Source organism: Plecotus auritus (genome assembly GCF_963455305.1).
Source record: "Plecotus auritus genome assembly, chromosome: 5".
Taxonomy (NCBI): domain Eukaryota; kingdom Metazoa; phylum Chordata; class Mammalia; order Chiroptera; family Vespertilionidae; genus Plecotus; species Plecotus auritus.
In genome coordinates this window covers 33,658,702-33,678,129 of record NC_137776.1, presented here as the reverse complement: position 1 = coordinate 33,678,129, position 19,428 = coordinate 33,658,702, and the positions used below count along the sequence as shown (strand labels likewise).

Here is a 19,428-nt window from a genome sequence, read left to right as displayed (position 1 = left end):
GCATTGTCTCCATACATCATAAATAACATTTATTAAAGCAACTGTGATTTTCTGATGACACATCTGGGGAGACACGTGGGTCCCAGGGCCCAGGACCCCCACCCCACCCCACACATCTGGGCAACTGCCGCAGTGACAGTTTGTCACTGAGCTCCCTGAACCCTCCCAGCCCCTGGGAGCAGTAGGTCCTAACCAGAGGCCGCGGGTCCAGACATGGCTCATGGCTGTCTGGCTGGAGGAACCTGAGGACCCAGTGAGTGGTGCCCCTTCCCCCCCAGCTCCCGGCTCTGCCTTGCACCCATCCAGGCTCCCTGGGGCTCTGCCTTGGCCTGAGCAGCCAAGCGGAAGGCCTGCAGGGCCTGCACCAGCAACCGGGGAAGGCTTCGAGCCAGTGTGGCTGGCTCCAGGCCCACCAGGCCCCCAAAGACCACATGCCGGTCCCCCAAGCCAGCCCGAACCCAGGCTCGGAAGAGCCCTGTTATCGTCTTGGAGCTCAGATCGGCCAGGACCTGCAAGGGAGGAGGGTGCTCAGGGGCTCCAATGCTACTCTTGGTCCCCTCCTCCTGGCCCCCCAAACTCTCACCCAACTCACCCCCTTCCTTTCAACCTCACAACCCCGCACACTTCCTGCTCACATGGACACTCCCTAAGCCCCTCTTCTCACATCTTCCCTCTCCCCACCACACCATCATACCCACCCAGTACCCTAGCTCACACACAGTTGCCCTCCCCCCTTCCTCTTGGATTCTGTGCCCCCCTCCCCCAGGCTGTGGGGGTGAAGGTCCTCCCTCCTGCTGGGGAGGGTGCCCGTTCTGTCCCCCTAGGCCTGCTTTCAGAGCCACTGTGGAGGAGTCTGGGAAACCTGGAGACCTACCTCCTGGAAGTCCATGGCCAGGCGCTCTGGGGGGACCTGAAGGATCCAGGCATGGGTGTCCTGGAGGGTGGCCAACTTCTGCCGCAGGGGCTCCAGGCCAGGGCAGTCTGCAGGAGAGACACCAGCACGGAGCTGGGGTGGGTTTCCACCAGTACCTCAGGACCACCTCCCATGCTACAGATGGGGAAACTGAGGCTTAGAGAGGTTAAGTGATAACAAAGTCGAAATTTTCTGACACTGATGAGGACCCAAAGCCACAAGTAGCCCCAAAGGGTCATTCTCCTGTTTCAGGGGAGGAGTAGAGAGGGTCTGCCGGTTGCCGAGGTGCCTCCCCTCCGGGCCTCCGCCAGCTCTCGGTCTACTCCCCTGGCGACGGCCGGCAGGGGGCGTAATTACCGCGCGTGTCTCCGCGCTGCTCCGGCCTCCGCTTTGGGAATACGATCCCTGCTGCCGGTGATCCTGGGAAGACGCAGGATTAGGGGGAAGCCTCTGCCGCCCAGGGGTGGGGCCGGGGCTGGGCTGCCAGGGCTCGGGGTACCTGGATGCAGCCGCTGCTCGCGGGTGCGGTGCCTAGGAGTCTCCCGGAGCGACGGAGCGGGGCGAGCCAGGGCCGGTGCCTGGCGCCGCATCCCCGGGCTCGGGCCGAATAGCTCCTGGGCGCCCCGCAGCAGCTCCAGGAGCTTGTGCGCCAGCAAGCGCAGCTCTGCGGGCGGGACCAGGGTACGGTTGGTGGTCAGACGTGGGCGAGGCTCCCTGCTCCCCGGCCCAGCACGGGGAACGGGACTGACCGCAACGCCGTCGGCGCTGCAGGCATTGCTGATGAGCTAGGGACGCACAGGCGCCCTTGGGTCCTGGGCACAGGCGGGCATAGAAGGCGCAGGGCGGGGCGGCGTCTGCCGGTGGCTCCTCGGGCGGATCCCAGGCCAGAAGCTCCCTGCAGCTGGGCTCGCGGCTGGAGGGGGCCGCTGCGGAGAGCGGCAGAGGCTTGTTCACCCCCCGCCCCCGAAGTCCTGCCTCGGAGGGAGGCTTTCCCGATGCAGAAGGGGGCTGGCGGCACGTGGGGAGGACGTGAGCTGGGCTCGTCCCAGAGCTATGGGCGGGACACTGCGGAGGGACAACAGGAATCCAGCACTCACCGCTCATCTGCTTCTGGAGCCAGTCCCTGAATACGGCCACACGGGTGTAGACCCCTGGCTTCCCTGGCTCCCCGCATCCGTCCCCCCAGGAGGTGATTCCATACAGGACCTCTCTGGGGCGGGGGTCAGGCTCAGAACAGGTGAGGGGGCCTCCAGAGTCACCCTGTGGGCACCCGAGCCAAGAGAGAGGGCACTGCATCGACCCCTCGCCCCGACCCCACTTGTCAGCCTTACAGCTGCGGATTAGGCAGCTCTGAGCTCTACTGGGGTTACCACTCTTGTACCCATTTTAGCCATGAGGACATAGAGGCCCGGAGAAATTAGTGACAGCCTGACTGTAGAAGGAAAGTAGGCTGTCCCGCCCCTAGAAAGCGGCCCACCCAGCACCCTCCAATCAATTGGGGCTCGTACCTGGCATGAGTCGATGCCCCCGGCCAGATAACCGGCACAGAGCATGGTGCTGGGGCGAAGCCCGGGCCCCAGGGCCCTTCGGCACGTGTCTGCGCTGAGCAGGGGCACACGGGCCTCCCTCACTGCCTCAGCCTCAGGCCCATCTACAGGGAAGCGGTGGAGTGGGCTCAGGTCTGGAGGGCAGGGGCTCCGTTTTGAGGGTCCCTCCCTCCCATTGCACCCCCTTGATTCCTCCCCTTTTGCAGGATCGGGCAGTGTTTTGCGAAGACAGCTAGGCGTAGGTCTGATTCGGTACACACTGTCCTCCCCAGACTTCATCACCCCAGACCCTATTCTTCCTAGGCAAACCCGCGCAGGTCCAGCCTGGCTCATGGGTACCTTCGAAAAGGGCCCCCCAGCCTGCGATGGCGCAGGCGGTGCCGGCAGAGGGCTCCCGGGGTCCCTGGGGCAGACACACCGGGCGCGCAGCCCCTGCCGGGCTCACCGGGGTCCACAGTTGCACCAGGGCAAGGTCGTTGTGAAAGGTCCGCAGGTCAAACTAGGGAGAGAGGGGCGACGCAGGGTCAACGAGGTGTGGGGTGGAGACGCTGTTCCAGCTCTGAGGGCCTGGGGGCTGCCCTCTCACCTTGGGGTGGGACAAGATGCGGTTCACCGGCACCTCCTCCGCTTGCTCCCCCCGGGGCCCCTCGGCTAGCGTCACCGTCCACAGAAGCTCGTTCGGGGCGCTGCGTGGCGAGCGGCAGGTTCCCTGGAGGCCCTGCTCCCCGCCCACGGGCACCACCCAGCAAGCCCGCCAGCCCAGCTGTTTCCTGTCCGAGGGCAGGGAGGGCGAGTGGGCTGAATGCGCGCCCTGGCGGGAGCCGCGGGCGCCTTAAGGCCGGGAGCTGGGGAGCAGGGCTGCCGCCGCCAGGGAGCAGCAGAGACCGCCCTCGCGCGTGTGGCCCACCCAACGATCTGGGATGACCCGGGCTGGTCAGAGGCCTGGGGGCCGGACGTACCCTGAGAAGCAGTGAGCCGCCGTGAGCACCCAGGACGCCGCCACCAGGACGCCGCCACACAGAGGCCGCCCGCTGAGTCGCAGCCGCACCAGCCAGGGCCAGGCCCCGGGCCGCGCTGCGCTGCCCCCCACAATGCGGCCACCGGCCTGCGTCACATTGACCTTACCCGGGCGCCTCTCGCCACATGGCCCTAGAAAGGTGGAAGCGCCGTCATGAGGGACAAGTCCTGGCGTTCTCACCATCGAGGCCCCTCCAGGGTCCACCTGCTCTCAGCCCTGTCCCCTTGAAACTTTTTTCAGCCTCACCTGGCTCAGGTGGGTCCTGGAGCAGGGAGGCTTGAGGCCTGGGGCGCCCAGGTCCTGCTGAGAAACAGACCATTTGAGCTTCCCTGCCATCCTCCCGACCTTGCCTCTACCCCACGCTGTGCCCAGCCCTCTCTCTCCCCTGGGCTCCCCTTCTCTTGCCCCCACCCCATAGCAGTCAGGGTCTGTGTCAGCAGCCACAAACTTCTCACTCTTCACCAAATGAGCTCACACTGTTCCTTCCTCCTGCCCTTGCACAAGCGGTGCCCCAAGCCTGGCATGCATGCACTTTCCTCTTAGACCTTCATAAGCATTGTCCTGTTGCAGCCCCACTCAGTCTCTGTTTCCAAGAGGGAGTCAAGTCAAGGGAGGGGTGGGGTGGACAGGAGAACAGTCCCAGGTAGTTGGTGCAAGCTCACCTGTGCAGGGGGTGGTGCGGTTGGCACAACTTTGGCACTCACGCAATCTATGCTGAATCTCCATTGCCACTAGATTTACGGCCCACTGGGCGCTCCTCCGGGCGGCCTGCAATGCCTTTGTCCCCTGGGCCGACAAAGCTGCTGGGACATGGGGCACAGTCATGCCTGGTGGGGGAGAAGCTGTGGGCTTGTCCTTCTTGCCCCAGCTCCAAGCCCTGCCTTGGGAGACCTGCAGGGAAGCAGGCCGGGCTCCCGGAGCACTGGGGTGGAATGGGAGGAGACAGAGCCCCAAGGCCCCAGGGCCCAGCACTCAGAGCCAATGGTTCTGGGTTCTCAGCCCAGTATATCGCTGTCATTCAACTGGGCTGGAATCTTTTTCGTTAATCCTCACCTGAGCATATTTTTCCATTGATTTTTAGAGAGAGTGGAAGAGAGAGGGTAAGACAGAAATAGTGATGTGAGAGAAACACATCGATTGGTTGCCTCCAGCACAAGCCCCGACCAGGGCCAGGGGAAGGGAAGAGCCTGCAACCAAGGTACCTGCCTTTGACTACAATCGAATCTGGGACGCTTTGGTCCACAGGCCAGCGCTCTATCCACTGGGCCAAACTGGCTAGGGCTGGGCTGGAATCTTTGAAAAGGGCATTTCCTTAAAAACCTCGAAGGAAAAACAGTACTCTGAAGATTCAGATATCACAGAACTCAGATGTATTAACACAAAATGACTGTGTTTGAATTGCCCACCTTTAGGCCCAGAGAGCCAAGGGGATGCTCTAGGCTCTCTCCTCCCTGCTAAACATCCCTGATGCACACCCTCGTTGGCTCCCCTTCCCTTTCCATCCTCATCTTCCCCCTCCCTCTCCTACCTGTGTTCCTGGCCCCTTCTCCCAGCAGGGTGGGCAGAAGAAGCCAAAGGTCCTTGTGAATTCAGGTGGCAAGCTCATGTTCTTCTTCCTGTGACCCACTTCCTCTCTGCTCCTCCCTCCTTGGCCGCTCCCTCAGACCACCCCGGGCTCACCTTGCAGGGTGCTGGGGGGCAGGCGCATGTACAGCGGGTGCCCCTGGGCAAACCATGGGTCTGGAAGGGGCAGCAGCAGCAGCAGCATAGCCAGCAGCATAGTGACCAGGAGCCGGGGCACTGACCCTGTCCTATTTTCCCCTCGGGGTCCACCCTCCAGGCACTTATCCTGTGGTGCCTGCCTTTCTGTCCCTGAGCACTGAATTCATGTCCCTCAAATCATCTGACCCTATTCTCTTACATCAAAGTTACCATTTCCCTTGGTGGTCCCTCACCTGGTCCTTAACTCCCGGAGCCCACAGGGGAATGGGGCTTAGGGGCTATATAGAGGACAGATTGGGGAGGTGCACAGGAGGGGGCCAGGGTTGAGGGAGGGCACAGGGTAGTGGGCTCGACCCTCACCTTTGAAGTTTCGTCATCCGGCTCTGAGGCTCTGAGGCCCCCTTCCCTCAAAGGAGCCCTTGTTTCTACGGCTCCATCAAAGGGGCCTGGACAGCCCAGAAGAGCTGACGGTTAGGCTGGGGGCCAGGCAGAGGGGGGCTGATGGGCAGGGGCTGGCGCTGTCTCCAAGTCTCAGATGGAGGGTTTCCCAGCTGCCTCGATTCCTTGAGGAGTTCACAGCTATGCTGGGGGCAGATAATCTTGGGGGAAGGTGGGTAGGGGTTGTCTGAGGGTCCTGGGCAGCCCCAGCCCCTGTGGAGGTGCCTGAGCTCCCAGCTCCTCTGCCCCTAATTGCTTGGCAGCATCCCTCCCCAATGTGGCCATTTCTAAAGATGATCAAAGTGCCCTAATTAGTGCCGTGATTGCCCTACTGGGGGTAGTGGGGTGGGAAGAGGCAGAGGCAGGCGGACACTGGAGTGGCCCAGAGAGGAAGGCGGGAGATGAAAGGCCCCACCAGTGGCCCAGTTTGGGGAGGACAGGCCCCAGCAGCTTCTGACACTCTCCCAGACCTCCCACCCCTGCGCAGGGCCAGCTGGGCCTGTCCAGCATTGTTCTCAGTGGCTATGACCCTGATCTGGCAGAGGGAGTCTTCTGGAGTCTCACGGGAAGGGCTACAACTGGGCAGCTCTCCTGGGACAGAGTCCCCACCTGGTGCCCTTCTGTCCCCCAAAATGTTCTGGGGCCCCAAAAATAATCCTGTTACCCCAATTCATGCTGGTAACTGCAGGGTGGCTTGGCAGGCCTGGTCCTTTTCCAGAGTGGATTCTGTCCTGACATCTCTCCAGCCCTTGTTCCTTCTGCACAGGTGAACGAGCCTCTAATGAGAACCTGCTCCACTTGGTTAGACAGAGGCTCAGAACTGCAATGATAGGGCTGTGGCTGAGGTTCTGGGGCTCCCTGGCCCAGGCAAGCCAGGGGCAGGTGCCCCTCCTCTCTCCCTGCCAAAGAATGGAGGGTTAGGGGAGACCCATACACACTCTCACTCTCACTGCAGCTCATAAAACTCCACCTGGCCCCAGGGTAGGAAGAAGAGCTTTGCATCAAGCAAGAGAGGGGAGTTTCAATAGACAATTTGCCAGGAGAAGATTCGAACCTGGTGGGTGGGGAAGGCTCAGACTCTGGCTTCATGTTGGGAAGGAAGCTGCCCCTTGCAGTGGGAAAGGAGCCTCGCCCAGCACAGAGAAATGAAATCGTTTTAAGTCTATAACCCGATGAGATGAGAGTCTCCTATAAGCTGGCGAGAGCCCTTGGCAGTGTGAGCTTGGTCACTGGTCTGTCTGCTGTAGGGGAGCAGGGCTTTGTCTCCTCCCTGTGGTGTCAGCATCTGGGACAGAGCCTGACACACTATTTGCTGAACAAATGAAGGCATGAGTGATCAGTACTGGCCCCTCTTCCTGCTCCAGGGCTGAATTCCCTGACTCCTGCACATCAACATCCTGTATGTCTGCCCAATTCGAGCCTGAGGCTCCCCTCTCCTGTCAGCTCCCTTTCCACATAGGGGTTCCCCTTCTCATCCATGCCCACATCCAGTCTGCTGGGTTCCTTCCTCTCCCTTGGAGTGTGGGTCAGGGGGAGAGAAGTGACATTGTCTGGGAAGGCCTGTTGGTACCAACACTTTATTTATTTTAAGTGCATTTTTATTGACTTCAGAGAGGAGGAGAGAAATAGAAACATCAATGACAAGAGAGAATCGTTGATTGGCTGCCTCCTGCATGTCCTCAACTGGGATCAAGCTCACAACCCAGGCATGTGCCCTGACCTGGAATCCTGGAATCCAACCATGACCTCCTGGTTCATAGGTCGATGCCTAACCACTGAGCCCCCTGGTCGGGCGGTATCAGCACTTTACATGGTTATCTCTGAACTTGAGGTAGGAATGTGGCCCCCCAGCCCCAGGTGGCAGAGCTGGGGTCTCCTCTCTTCTGCTGTTCCCATGTTCTTTCATCTTTGCCTCCCAGTTTCTTGGACGGGGTGGGGCAGAAGGACTGTCAGGGTGCAGGAGGGAAGCAGAAGGGACTCCAGAGACTGTTGGTGACATTTGCAGCTTCTGGATTCTTGACCTTCCCTCCAGGCTCCAGGCTCCTGCCTGGGAGGCGAGCTGCCTTGTCTGCCATATGCTGACCTTCCTGCCCTGGCCCTGCGAGGCCACAAGCTGTCCGACCTCGGTCCTTCTCACAGGTGGAGGCAGTTGCCGCCTCCACCTCCCACTTCAACAGGGGAGTGGGAAAAGAGCTTGGACCTTTTTGCTGATACCTGTGGAAAACCCCAGCAGACTGTGTCAGGAGGCTCCTGTGGGTGAGCCAGCCCCGCGGCCTCCCCTCTGGCACAGAGCCCGCTCTTGTACTCAGAGGAAGGGGGTGGAGGGAGGGACCCTGAGCCTCTGGAAGTGGGAAGGAGACCCAGGCACTTGCCACCTAGAGACAGAAGCTGTCTTTCCAGGTCGCTACACTTGTCCTCTGGGCGAGGACCTTCCCCTTCCTTCTTCCTCAGAACCCTCCCTTCATCCCAAACCTCCCTGAGCCCTGACTGCCCCGGGCTCCACCGGGAATGGGCAAAAGCCAGTGGGTGGGAGATTTACCCAAGAGCTGCTCAACTGAGCCCCACTGTGGGCTGGCTGCAGGCGGGTGTTTTATTCTTAGGTTGAACCATCTGAAATTACCTTTCTTTCCATCAAAGTGATCAGATGCAGTCGAAAGAGCACTGAAACAGTCCTGGCCGGTTGCTCAGTGGTTAGAGCATCAGCCCATCACACACCAAAGAGTCTTGGGTTTGATTCCTGATCAAGGTGGTTCGGGTTCACTTCCTGCCCTCTGGGATGGGGTGCAGTGGGAGGCAATCAGTCGATGTATCTCTCCCACATCTCTCTCTCTTCGTCTCTCTGTCTCTGTCTTTCTCTATCTCTATCTCCCCTCCCTCCCTTCCACTCCCTCTGATATGCAATAGAAAAAAAGCCATATGAGAATTAACAACAACAAAAAAGAGCAATAAAACACTTTATTTAAACATGTCAATATTTACACATTCCAGAAATTACATCTTTTCCCCATTTAAATGCTATGAAAACTTTTAGATAAGGAGGGCATGTCTAGGCAAAATTCAAGTTGAGTATGTACAAAATTTTGAATATCACTGTTCAACCTTGTGATTAAAAGAATCAAACCATCTCACAATTCTGCTTGTTGCTGCTCCTTTTTTGGCATCTTTTGTCTTTCTTTCTTGTGATCTCTCACCATCCGTTTTCTATCCCTTTTCTCAATCTTGCTTTCAGCTGTGTTTTTCTAAAACTTGCTGATTTAACGCCTTCAATTTCTACTATAATATTCAAATTTCTCCTTTTCCTACATGATATAGTCTCCCCAATCAATATTTTTATTCTTATTGCTTTCAGACCTTTCTGTTAACATGAGATGATCTTTTTAGAAAACACTGGGTCTTTAATGAAGAGACATTCTCTGGAGTCTCGGTTTCCTTTGGTGTTACTTCCATTTATTTTCTTTTGTTAAAATAAAATTAGATTGAATAAATTATAGCTAAAATATTCAATCAGATCCCTATAAGTCTTACAGCAATATTTCTATCAATTTGTCTCTCTGGACTTCTATCTGCATCAACGCAAAAAGAGATTTCTGAAAATGGTGGTTATTCATTAATCATGGCTATTTCTGATAGGGAGATATATTTTTATGTTGTTTCACTTTACTGTCTTCTTTGTGCTTTCCCACAATGCTTGAATTCTTTACAACCTGCCTGGCCGGTGTGGCTCAGTGGTTGAGCATTGATCCATGCATCAAGAGGGTGCTGGTTGGATTCCTGGTCAAGGCACATCTGGGTTGTGGGCTCCATCCCCAATAGGGGACATGCAGGAGGCAGCAAATGGATGTTTCTCTCTCATTGAGTTTCTTTTTCAACAATGTTTCTATCTCTCTCCATTTCTCTTCCTCTCTCTGAAAATAAACAAACAAACAAACAAACAAACAAATAAATAAAACCAGCAGGGAGTATTTGTACAAATGCAAAACCTAAAGAGAATGAAGGAACTGTGCAGGTCCTCAAGCAGAAACAATACAAAACTTGTTGATGCAATATGTTACCCAATAAATATTGATGTCAAAGACTGGTTAAATATAGGCAATTTTGTGTGGTTCCATGTATTACAGTTTCATGTATTATAAACCTTTATAATAACTGTTTGAGACAGGTGTTACCAGACCCATTTTACAGGTAAGGCCATTGAGGCTCATGGAAGTTGAGTGATATGGCCAAGACCACATCACTAGAAACTAGAGGAGTCAAAAACAATTCTGCTTGTGGCTGAAGGTTGTACCCTTGACCTCCACCCAGACCTGCCTTCTGAGTCCCAGATGCTCCTAAACTGTGCCAACCTGTTGGGGTTTTTGAGGGCTTGACACAAAGGTCAAATGTTCTTCTTAAAAGGGTGGAGTGTTTGCCTTGCCCTTAAAGGAGGGTGGGGAGAATGGCTGTGCCAACGCAGGAGGGGGCGAGGTGGAGCGGCTGTGATAGCAGCTGGGGCTGGAGGTGGGGTCTGCAAATGTGAGACAAAGCAGATGGTGAGAGACCAGGGGCCCGGAGGGGTTGGAGTGAGGAGGAAGAGGAGAAACCGGGACCACAGATACCACTCAAGTTTCTCCAGCATCTGTGTTGCACTCTCAGTATGCTGTACTTCCCAAGAACCCTGAGGTCTGGGAGGCCAAGTAGAGTGGGGGGTTCAGCCACTCTGAGTCCAGCTGCCAGGCATGGAGTTGGGGGAGGGAGTGCGCACACACACAAGGGACTACTCAGCAAGGCCTCATCACCCTCCAGCTGGGTATATCGGTCCCTGCCCAGAGCTCCAGGTCCCATCACCCAGGGGTCAGCAGAGGCCAGCGGCCAGGGCAGGTGGGGACCAGAGGCAAGGGAGTGGAGGATGGAGCCAATATACCCCTAAGTCAATTATGGCCGTGAGTGAGGCATAAACAAAGTGCTTTGCCTGCCTGCAGCCACCCCCTCCTTTACACACACACACACACACACACACACACACACACACACACACGCATGCACGCACGCACGCACACAGCCCATTTGCAGGGTAATGGCTTTGCGACAGCAGGAATTATCTGCAGCATTAGAGGCAGCCAAGCTGGTTGGGAAGGGGCGGGAGCACAGGCTGGGTCTGGGGGCACTAAAAGAGGAAGCAGGTGCCCACGGGCTAGGACCTGGGCCCCTGGGGATGCTGTAGGGATGGGAGGCATGGTAGGGACTGCAAAGAACTTGGTGAGCGCCAGGGCCAGATGGACAGCCTCTGTGCCCTGGTGCCCATAGCCCTTTCCTGCCTGCTTCCAAGGCCCAGAAGTAGACAGAGAACCAGGAGCACTGACTGGGGACCTGAAATCACGGCTGAGCAGCTCCCTCTCCCGTCCTGGCCTCGGGGCTGTATCCTGCCGACAGCCTAGAGGGACTCAGGGTGACAAAAGGACCAAAGGGAACCCCAGGAGGAGGATGCGTGTTGTGGGTTTGGTGAGGGGGGCATCAGAGTTGGAATTAGTTTCCCTCTGTGACTGTTGTGGGAATGAGGGTCAGGGAGAAGGGGGTTTGAGAGGGGGCACTCTCCCTTTCCCCAGAACAGGTAGCTGAAAAGAGCCACCTGGTGTTCACAAAAGGCCTCTGAATGCCTGCTCCAGGCCGAAGACCTTCCTTGTCCTTCCTCACTCAGCTAGCTTTGGTAGGGGCAGCAAAGACCCAGTAAAGAAAGTGGGGTAAACTGGATCTCCAAGGCTGCTTGGGACCCTGAGGTCGTGGTGATGTGGGGATGGGGCTGATCCCTGGGTCCCTAGTGTCCCAGCCCAGGGCTCAGCCAGGCCTGGTGTCTGTTGTGGGGTGCTGGCAAGTCATGCCTGTCAGCCTGACAGTACAGCCAGGCTCCGTGACTCTGGCAGCAGCAGAGCATCCTGCCCACCTGCGGGCACACCCAGATTGCATTTGCTGAAATGAATTGCTGGAGAAAATAAATCCTGCACCCATGATTAATGGGAGACAGGGAGGCAGGCAGCCGCCACAAAGAGCCGCTGGGGACGCTGGGGAACAGAGTGACAGTCGGGCACAAAGCCAGCGCAGCCCTGGGCTTCTGGGAAGGAGCTCTTGCCACTTCACAGCTGCTGGAGTTACTGTGGCCCTGGTGTTGCTTATAGGGAGCTGAGCCTATAAGCCAACAAGGCCCCCAGCTTGGCTCCCCATTATGGCAAGTGGTGCGGAGGGGGCCAGTCTTAAGCTTGGAGTGCCCCTGAACTGGGCCTGACAGCTCCTGGTGATTGGGGGTGGGGGAGCCATGGGCCAGATAGGGAAGTGAAGCCAGGGATTCAGGAGAAGCAACAAGGGCTAAGGAGAAAGGACTTCCCTATTGGCCAGTGGTGAGTCTTTGAGCAAATCACTTCCCATCTCTGAGCCTCAGTCTCCTCATTTGTTCAATGGAGCTAGTTCCAGTGCCTCCCTCATAAGGAGGTTGACAGGCACAGCTGGGCCACCCAGGCAAAGCTCCTGTAAGGGGGCAGGGCACACAGGGGGCTATCCTAGCCAACAAAGGGGTATTCATTATCTCTGATGTGCCCATGCTGTGCCAGGAGCTTATAGGCTGGAGTAGGCAAATACTGAAAAAAATAATAATGACAATATATAAATCATTGCTATTTCTGGGGTGATACAGGGAGAAGGGTTATAGTCTGGAGGTCAAGGTAGGCCTCCTGGGGGCACTGAATACAACTGGATGTGTGGGAAAATCCAAAAGTTAGGCAGTACACTCAGTTGGCAAGGTGCTGAGAAACAGTCTCATCACTGCTGGGGGAGCGCCCAGTGGTTCAAGTGCAGGGAAATTTGCATTACTTAGTGAATGCCTAGCTGAATTATTATAAACACTCTCATTCTGTAACCAGTACTCCCACTCAGGGCATTTTATCCTACTGTGCTGTATAAAAGCATGCTTATGGCTCTTTCTCGTCAACGAGGCGACGGAGCAGCCTCCCCAGCAGATGCAGAAATGCAGATCTTTGTGAAGACCCTGACTGGCAAGACTATCACCCTTGAGGTTGAGCCCAGTGACACCATTGAGAATGTCAAAGCTAAAATCCAAGACAAGGAGGGCATCCCGCCTGACCAGCAGCATCTGATTTTTGCGGACAAACAGCTAGAGGATGGTCGCACTCTCTCAGACTACAATATTCAGAAAGAGTCCACCCTGCACTTGGTGCTTCGTCTGAGGGGGGGCATCATCGAAGCCTCCCTCTGCCAGCTCACGCAAAAGTACAACTGTGACAAGATGATCTGCTGCAAGTGTTATGCCCGCCCGCACCCCCGTGCTGTCAACTGCCGCAAGAAGAAGTGTGGCCACACCAACAACCGGCGCCCCAAGAAGAAGGTTAAATAAGGCCCCTCCACCAACTCCTTGGGTCCACAGGGCAGCCTTCTACCTGAACCCTTTGATGCTGGGACCTCAATAAAGTTTCTCTTTTGTTGACTGGAGCAGTAAAATAAATAAATAAATAAATAAATACATAAATAAATAAAAGCATGCTTATGAAATGACGGATATACAAAGATGTTCATTGCAACATTGTTAGTAAGAGTGAAAAAGGAGCAACCACCCAGTTACTCATCAAGAAAGAATTGAGCCCTAGCTGGGTAGCTCAGCTGGTTAGAGCATCATCCCAATACACCAAGGCTTTGGGTTTGATCCCTGGTCAGGGCATACACAAGAATCAACCAATGAATGCATAAATAAGTGGAACAACAAACCAATGTCTCTCTCTCAAATTAATAAAAATAAATAAATAAAAAGAAGGAACTGAATTAAATGAACTGTATACAGACACACAGTGGAATACTATGCAGCTGTAAAAAAGGAACAAGGACTTTGCTTATGAAATGGGTGTCAAGATAGCTTTAGTGAAAACAAAATGCAGAGCAGTGTACACAGTCTACTACCTTTTGAGAAAGAAAGGAGAAAAAGAAGCATAGATTCTTATTTTCTTTAGAAAACTACATCAGAAATGAATAAAAGTGCCTCTTGGAGATATGCGGAAGGGTGGGGGGAGGAAATCAAGTGAATGGGGACAGGGTGGTAAGAAGATTTTTTATTTTGGATGTATTTTCTATTAAATTGAAAAAAATTATGTATTGATTTTACACAGAGAGAGAAACATCAATTTGTTGTTCCACTTGTTTACGCGTTCATTTGGTTACTTCTTGTATGTGCCCTGACAGGGATTGAACCCATAACCTTGGTATATGGGAATGATGCTCTAACCCAGTGGTTCTCAACCTTTCTAATACCGCGATCCTTTAGTACAGCTCCTCATGTTGTGGTGACCCCCAACCATAAAATTATTTTCGTTGCTACTTCATAACTGTAATTTTGCTACTGTTATGAATCGTAATGTAAATATCTGTATTTTCCGATGGTCTTAGGCAACCCTGCTAGCGGTTCTCAACCTGTGGGTCGCTCATAATAGTAGCAAAATTACAGTTATGAAATAGCAACGAAAATAATTTTACGGTTGGGGGTCACCACAACATGAGGAACTGTATTAAAGGGTCGCGACCACCTGGGGGGTGGTCGGGAGCAAAGGGCTCCATGAAGGAGCCAGAAGCACAGGGGTGAGTAATTGGTTAAAGTTACTAATTGATTCCAGGCCTGCCCTCAAGCTGGGTGGTCCGGGAATACTTGTTTAAGCGCTGACCCATTCTGAACAAACCAGATTTGGGAACAGTAGTTCATGAACTTTCAGGGATCAGAGGGTCAGGAGAAGTGACTTGCTCCTGGTGTGGTCCCAACCAACCCAGACTCAGGGCTAGGTGCTTGCAGGAAGGCCGAGGGCTCCACGGGAGGGGCCTAAGGGAGGGACCGAGCAGAGGACCTCAGACGCAGCTAGAGCAGCACCTGGGAGAGAGTATCTGGTGGGACACCCACCACGCGGTGGCGGGGAAGCGGGGGGTTCAGAAGAGGGAGGGGTGCGTGTTCCGGATCTGCACAGCACACCCTCCCCTTTCGACCCCCAGGAGGCCCCTCCTCCCCACGGAGCAGGCCTAGCGGTCTGGGGCCATGAGGATCGAGCAGGCGTGGGGCGCCTCCTGGTGGCGTTCAGTGAGACACGCAGGACTTGAAGGTCCGTGAAGGCAGGGGTTTAGTCTTCAGGGAGGCATGGAGGACTAAGTAAAATATAGGATTGCCCAGTTGGGACAAGGGATTCGAACCCGGGCGATTCAGAGGGAGATCTTAGGACCGTTGAAGGAAGATCTCCGTGACTGGCTCCCCCCAGTTACCGCCCCTTCCCCCCCCCCGCCCCGCCCCAATGGGCTGTGGGAGTCCCTTTCAGAAGCACTGCCCCCAATGGCGACCCAGCCTGCCCACAGCAGGGCACAGCCTATTCCACGCAAGTCCTTTTGGGCTTCTGGGCTTCTGGGTTTCTGGGAGTGAGCCTCCTCATCTTCCGCCCCACCATGATCTTCCCACCCTATCCCCTCTTCCCAAGGCAGCCCCTTTGTTTTCTGAATGGCTCTCGCCCTGCTCAAGCCACAACCCCCCACAGCTTTGGCACCTGTGTGACCCTGCCTGAGAAAAGTGGGACCAACTACATAATCTGCAGGGCCCCTTGTTCAACAGTTATTAAGAATGTCAAGATGGCAATGGTAGGGAGCTAAACCGAGCAGGTGTCTGAGCTGGGCATCCAAGAACCTGAGTGGGACCAGAGGCCAGGGCAGCAGGCCAAGGAGGTGCTGGAGGGAGGGGGTGCCGAGGGTCTGGGTCACTGGGCTGCTGGCCTTTACTCTGACAAGAGCCTCTGGGCCTGGGATTTGCCCCTCGCCCCATCTTTGTGTCTGAGTATTTCTACTCTGGGAGGTTCCCAGACCTTTCTTGCTCCTGCCGCCTGTGCATGGATGCACACACACCTGGTCAGGGAGGTCCTTAGAACAGAGGCTGGGGCATCAGAACAGGCCACTGTGAGCTTTATTAAGTGATTACATGTACCGGCTCCACTAAGCCTATGGGTGTGTCCATTTTGCAGATGAGGATCCTGAGGCATGGAGAGGTTGATGGCTTACCAAGGTGAGCCAGGATTCCAGGTCTGGGCATGAACCACTGGGGAGATTTGCAAATCCCCAGAACAGACATTTGCTCTAGGTCATCTTGCTTACAGGTCATGGCTGAGACCTGGAGGAAATAATACAGCGGTAATTTGTGAAGTTCACGGAACCATTAGCATGTGCCAGGCCTGTTCTAGGATCCTATAGGTACTGACCCAGGGATCCCTCACAGAAGCTTCATGCAGTAAGGACCACAATCATCCCACTTTACAGACTGGGACAGCGTGCTGCCCAGCGAGGTCACACAACCTGCTCAGGTCACACAAGAGAAAGGTGAAGCCAGCAGCTGAATCCCGGCAGGCAAGGTCTGCTGTCTGAGCCAGTACATGGTGTACCTCTGAGGGAGCCAGAGGAGGCTGTATGCGGTGACAGAGGAACAGGCTGTCCCACAGTCTGTTTGGGATTCATCTCCACCCCATTGTGCTCTCTCTTGGCCCATCACCTCTGAGCCACACTGTCTCTAAGTCCTGCCCTGGGCCTGGCCCCATCTCCTCCTCCTCCAGAGCCCCGACCCCAGCAGCGGTGCAGGAGCTTGCAGCTGGAACTTGCCCTCTGTGTTGGTCCCTGTCCTCATTCCCCCTGAGAGGTCTGGCCCCCTCTCCTCCTGCCTAGGGAAGGGTGCAGTCTGTGTGGCTAGAGGCCCTACCAGTTGGCCTAAGCCAGTTTCAACAGGACCACCATCTCCACCCAGTGTCCTCCCCACCCAGGAGGCTCAGGATCAAGTAGAGGAACATCAAAGACCAAAGCCAGCCTTGAAGCCAGGCCTCCAGCCTGGCCCTCCCTGGAGACTGAATCCCCCTTGGTGACCCTACCCTGTGTGACTAGAGTCATCTTCCCTCTCTCCATCCTCTCCCAGAGTCCTTGTTTGTCTCTCTGCCCCAACTCTCTCACTTTGTCCTCTCTCCCCGACACCCTTGTCCCCTCTGTGTCTCTCAGTGAGTCTGTGTCTCTGTCTCTCTGACACCGTCATCCCCTGTGTCTCACTCGCACCCTCTCTCTGTGTGTCTGTGTCTCTTGTTCTCTCTCTGTGTGCCCTCCACCCTGCTTCCCAAGCCCCAGCTCAAATCCCTCCTCTTCTCTGGAGGGGGAGCCCGAGCACAATTCTTGTTGTCCAGGCCTAATATCTTAATGCAAGGCCATTACTCACCCGGAGTCCAGGCAGGGCAGGCCTCTCCCCGTCTCGTTTGTCATCCAGGGTGAAGCCTCTGTGTTGTTCCTTGAAGATCAGATTAAGGGGCTGGCAAGCGGGTGAACAAATCTAGCTGCCAGGGCCAACCACCTCTTCACTACCTCCCTCCCACCCCAACCTCCAAGGCTCCAGGTCCTTGAACTTTGAGTAGGGAGGTCTGAGGCCTTAGAGTCCTGTTTCTGATTCTGCTCCTCCTCAAAGTGCCCAGAAGGGGGAAAGGGTAGCAGGAGTGTTTTTCCTAAGAGAGTGAGAGAGCGAAGGAGCTGGGTCCAGAGTGACCTGGACCCCTGGGGGCTGTTGAGGATTACTATAAAAATAGAACAGCCAACACTATGTCCTTAATGTCTGGCGGGCCCTGTTTGAAGCCTTTTATCTGTATTCACTCATTTAATCCTTACAGCAACCCTATGAGATAGGCACTATTTTTGTTGTTGTTAATCCTCACCCAAGGATATTTTTTCCATTGGTTTTGTTTGTTTTTTAGAGAGAGAATGGAAGGGAGGGGGAGAGACAGAGAGAAACATCAATGTAAGAGAGATACATTGATTGGTTGCCTACTGCACATTCCTTGACCAGAATCCAACTCGAGACCCTTCAGTCTGCAGGCCAACACTTTAACCACTGAGAAAACCAGTTAGGGAGGCAAGCACTATTTTTATCCTCATTTTACAGGGGTTCAGAGAGGCTGAGTGACTTGTCTAAAGTCACGCAACTAGTGAAATCTGTGTTAGGCATAGTGCTTTGTATCTTTGTTAATTTTCTCAGTACAATATCTGTGGGAGAGGGACTAGTATCAGCCCCTTCTTACAGATGAGAAAACTGAGGTTTTGCCCAGATCCAAAGCCTCCCCTTTCTCTTGTTTCCCAGGAACAGGATCAGCTCGGCTGTCTGCAGAGCAGGCATGGTTACAGCCAATTTGGGGGAAGCAGGAGTGTGAGGCTCCCCGGCCTGACCTGTCTGCCCCTCAGCCCCATCTTTGGGGTCACATCCTCCACCAGGGCTCGTGGTGTGCAGGGGCAGTGTCCAGGATAACCCACCATCATCACATCTCTTTCAGGTCTTGTGACTGAGCAGCTGCCACCTGGAACCCAGGATCTGGAACCCAGACCCCAGAGCTGAAAGCTGAATGCTACTCCATGGGAGGGGCAGAGAAGAGGCTGTGAGCCCACCTGGAGCCTTCCCACTGCCGCCTGGACACCAACTCTTTCCACATCAGCCCAGTTCCCATAGTAACCACTGGCTTGTTGTCTCCTAGCAACTGAGTGGTCCTCAGAGGGGGAGGCAGAGCATTGGAGAGTGGCTGACATTTGAGGCCAGAGAACTTGGGTTCAAATCCCAGCTATGCTGTCATAGCTGTGATATCTTTGGCAAGTCACTTAACCTCTCTGAACCTCTGCTTTTCCACCTGTGTAATGGGGATGATAATGTTCAAAGATTAAGCATTTTGGATTAAGTTGTCAATCTGTGAAACATGAAGGACTATGCAAATGTGTGGAATTAATGAGAGAGGGCAGGTGGGACATTGTTGGGCCTGGGGAGGAGCAGAGGAAGGTGAATCCTGGGTTCCAGGTGGGAGCCATGGTATGGGTGGGCCTCCTCACTATGAGGGACCCCAGCCTTGTCCACCTGGCAGCCCCATCCAGATTCCTTGGCCCTTCAAATTTCCCAGTCCTCAATGTGGTGCCTTCTGTCACCCAATGCCCATAGATCCTTCTAGAGAAACCACACCCCATAGCAGCTCTGCCTCCCCTTATAAAACTGCAATGTATTGGCTACCAGAATCCCATAAATTCTAAGCCCTTTAATTTTACCCAATGCGATAGGTCGCTGTTATTATTTCCCAGTGTCAGGTGTGGACACGGGCTCAGAGAGGTTAAGTTACCTGCCAGGGTCTCACAGCTCACAGAGGAAGAGCTGTGCGTGGAACCTGAGTCTGTCTGACAGCCTGACATCTTTCCCGTGCTGTGTCTGAGGCGTTAGAAGGAAAGAGTGGGGAGGGAGGGGTGACCCAAGGATGGAGGTGGGGGAGAGGGAGGGTCGGAGATCTGAGGACAGACCCTGCAGGCAGGCCTTGGGAGGGCCTGTAAGGGACACAGGGCCAGAGGACAGGATGGAGAGCCAGCCAAAGCGCAGAGCGGGAGGGAACCCCCAGGGCGGGTAAACGGGTCCTGGTGGCGGCTCCTCATCCCGAGGCAACCCAGGGACGTACTCCGGGGGAGGCAGTGAGGGGCTGCCGCGGGGTGGGTTCGGGAATTAGCCGCTTTCCTCGGCACCGTTGGGCGCAGGCGAGGATAGAGGGAGCGGGGGCAGGTGCAAGGAGATGGGGAGCCGGCGGCCCGAGGGCTCTGGGGCAGGGGCGGGCCGTGTCCGCAGGGGGCTGGGCTGCAGCCAGCCCCTCAGTTCCACCGGCGGGCGCCAGGCCCTCGGTCTCCGTCCTCACGGCGTTGGGGGTTGGGGTAGCTGAGCGGGACACAGACAAGTATTCCCGAGAGAGCTCGGTCCCCCG

At 55.4% G+C, this 19,428-nt stretch overlaps 2 protein-coding genes across 3 annotated transcripts; one reads left to right on the top strand and one right to left on the bottom strand.

The window, feature by feature from the left end:
* Nucleotides 1–13: 13 nt before the first annotated feature.
* PRSS56 (serine protease 56) lies at nucleotides 14–5,264 on the bottom strand (the record flags this gene model as incomplete). Of its 2 annotated transcripts, none has more annotated exons than XM_080668614.1 (13): nucleotides 14–509; nucleotides 875–981; nucleotides 1,271–1,333; nucleotides 1,413–1,577; nucleotides 1,663–1,839; nucleotides 2,011–2,173; nucleotides 2,422–2,564; nucleotides 2,800–2,959; nucleotides 3,047–3,146; nucleotides 3,420–3,609; nucleotides 3,725–3,778; nucleotides 4,171–4,278; nucleotides 5,159–5,264. In XM_080668614.1, 13 exons carry the CDS (start codon nucleotides 5,256–5,258, stop codon nucleotides 219–221), a joined length of 1,821 nt encoding a protein of 606 aa, XP_080524740.1. In that variant the 3' UTR covers nucleotides 14–218. The 2 variants fall into 2 exon arrangements, with proteins under 2 accessions (XP_080524740.1, XP_080524739.1); XM_080668613.1 differs by having other exon boundaries at nucleotides 3,725–3,781; nucleotides 4,168–4,278; nucleotides 5,159–5,258.
* Nucleotides 5,265–12,585: 7,321 nt separating this feature from the next.
* On the top strand, nucleotides 12,586–13,111 carry LOC308248796 (ubiquitin-ribosomal protein eL40 fusion protein-like). The gene has a single exon (XM_080669100.1). The coding sequence runs from the start codon at nucleotides 12,630–12,632 to the stop codon at nucleotides 13,014–13,016; it is 387 nt and encodes a 128-aa protein (XP_080525226.1). The 5' UTR covers nucleotides 12,586–12,629; the 3' UTR covers nucleotides 13,017–13,111.
* Nucleotides 13,112–19,428: the final 6,317 nt, after the last annotated feature.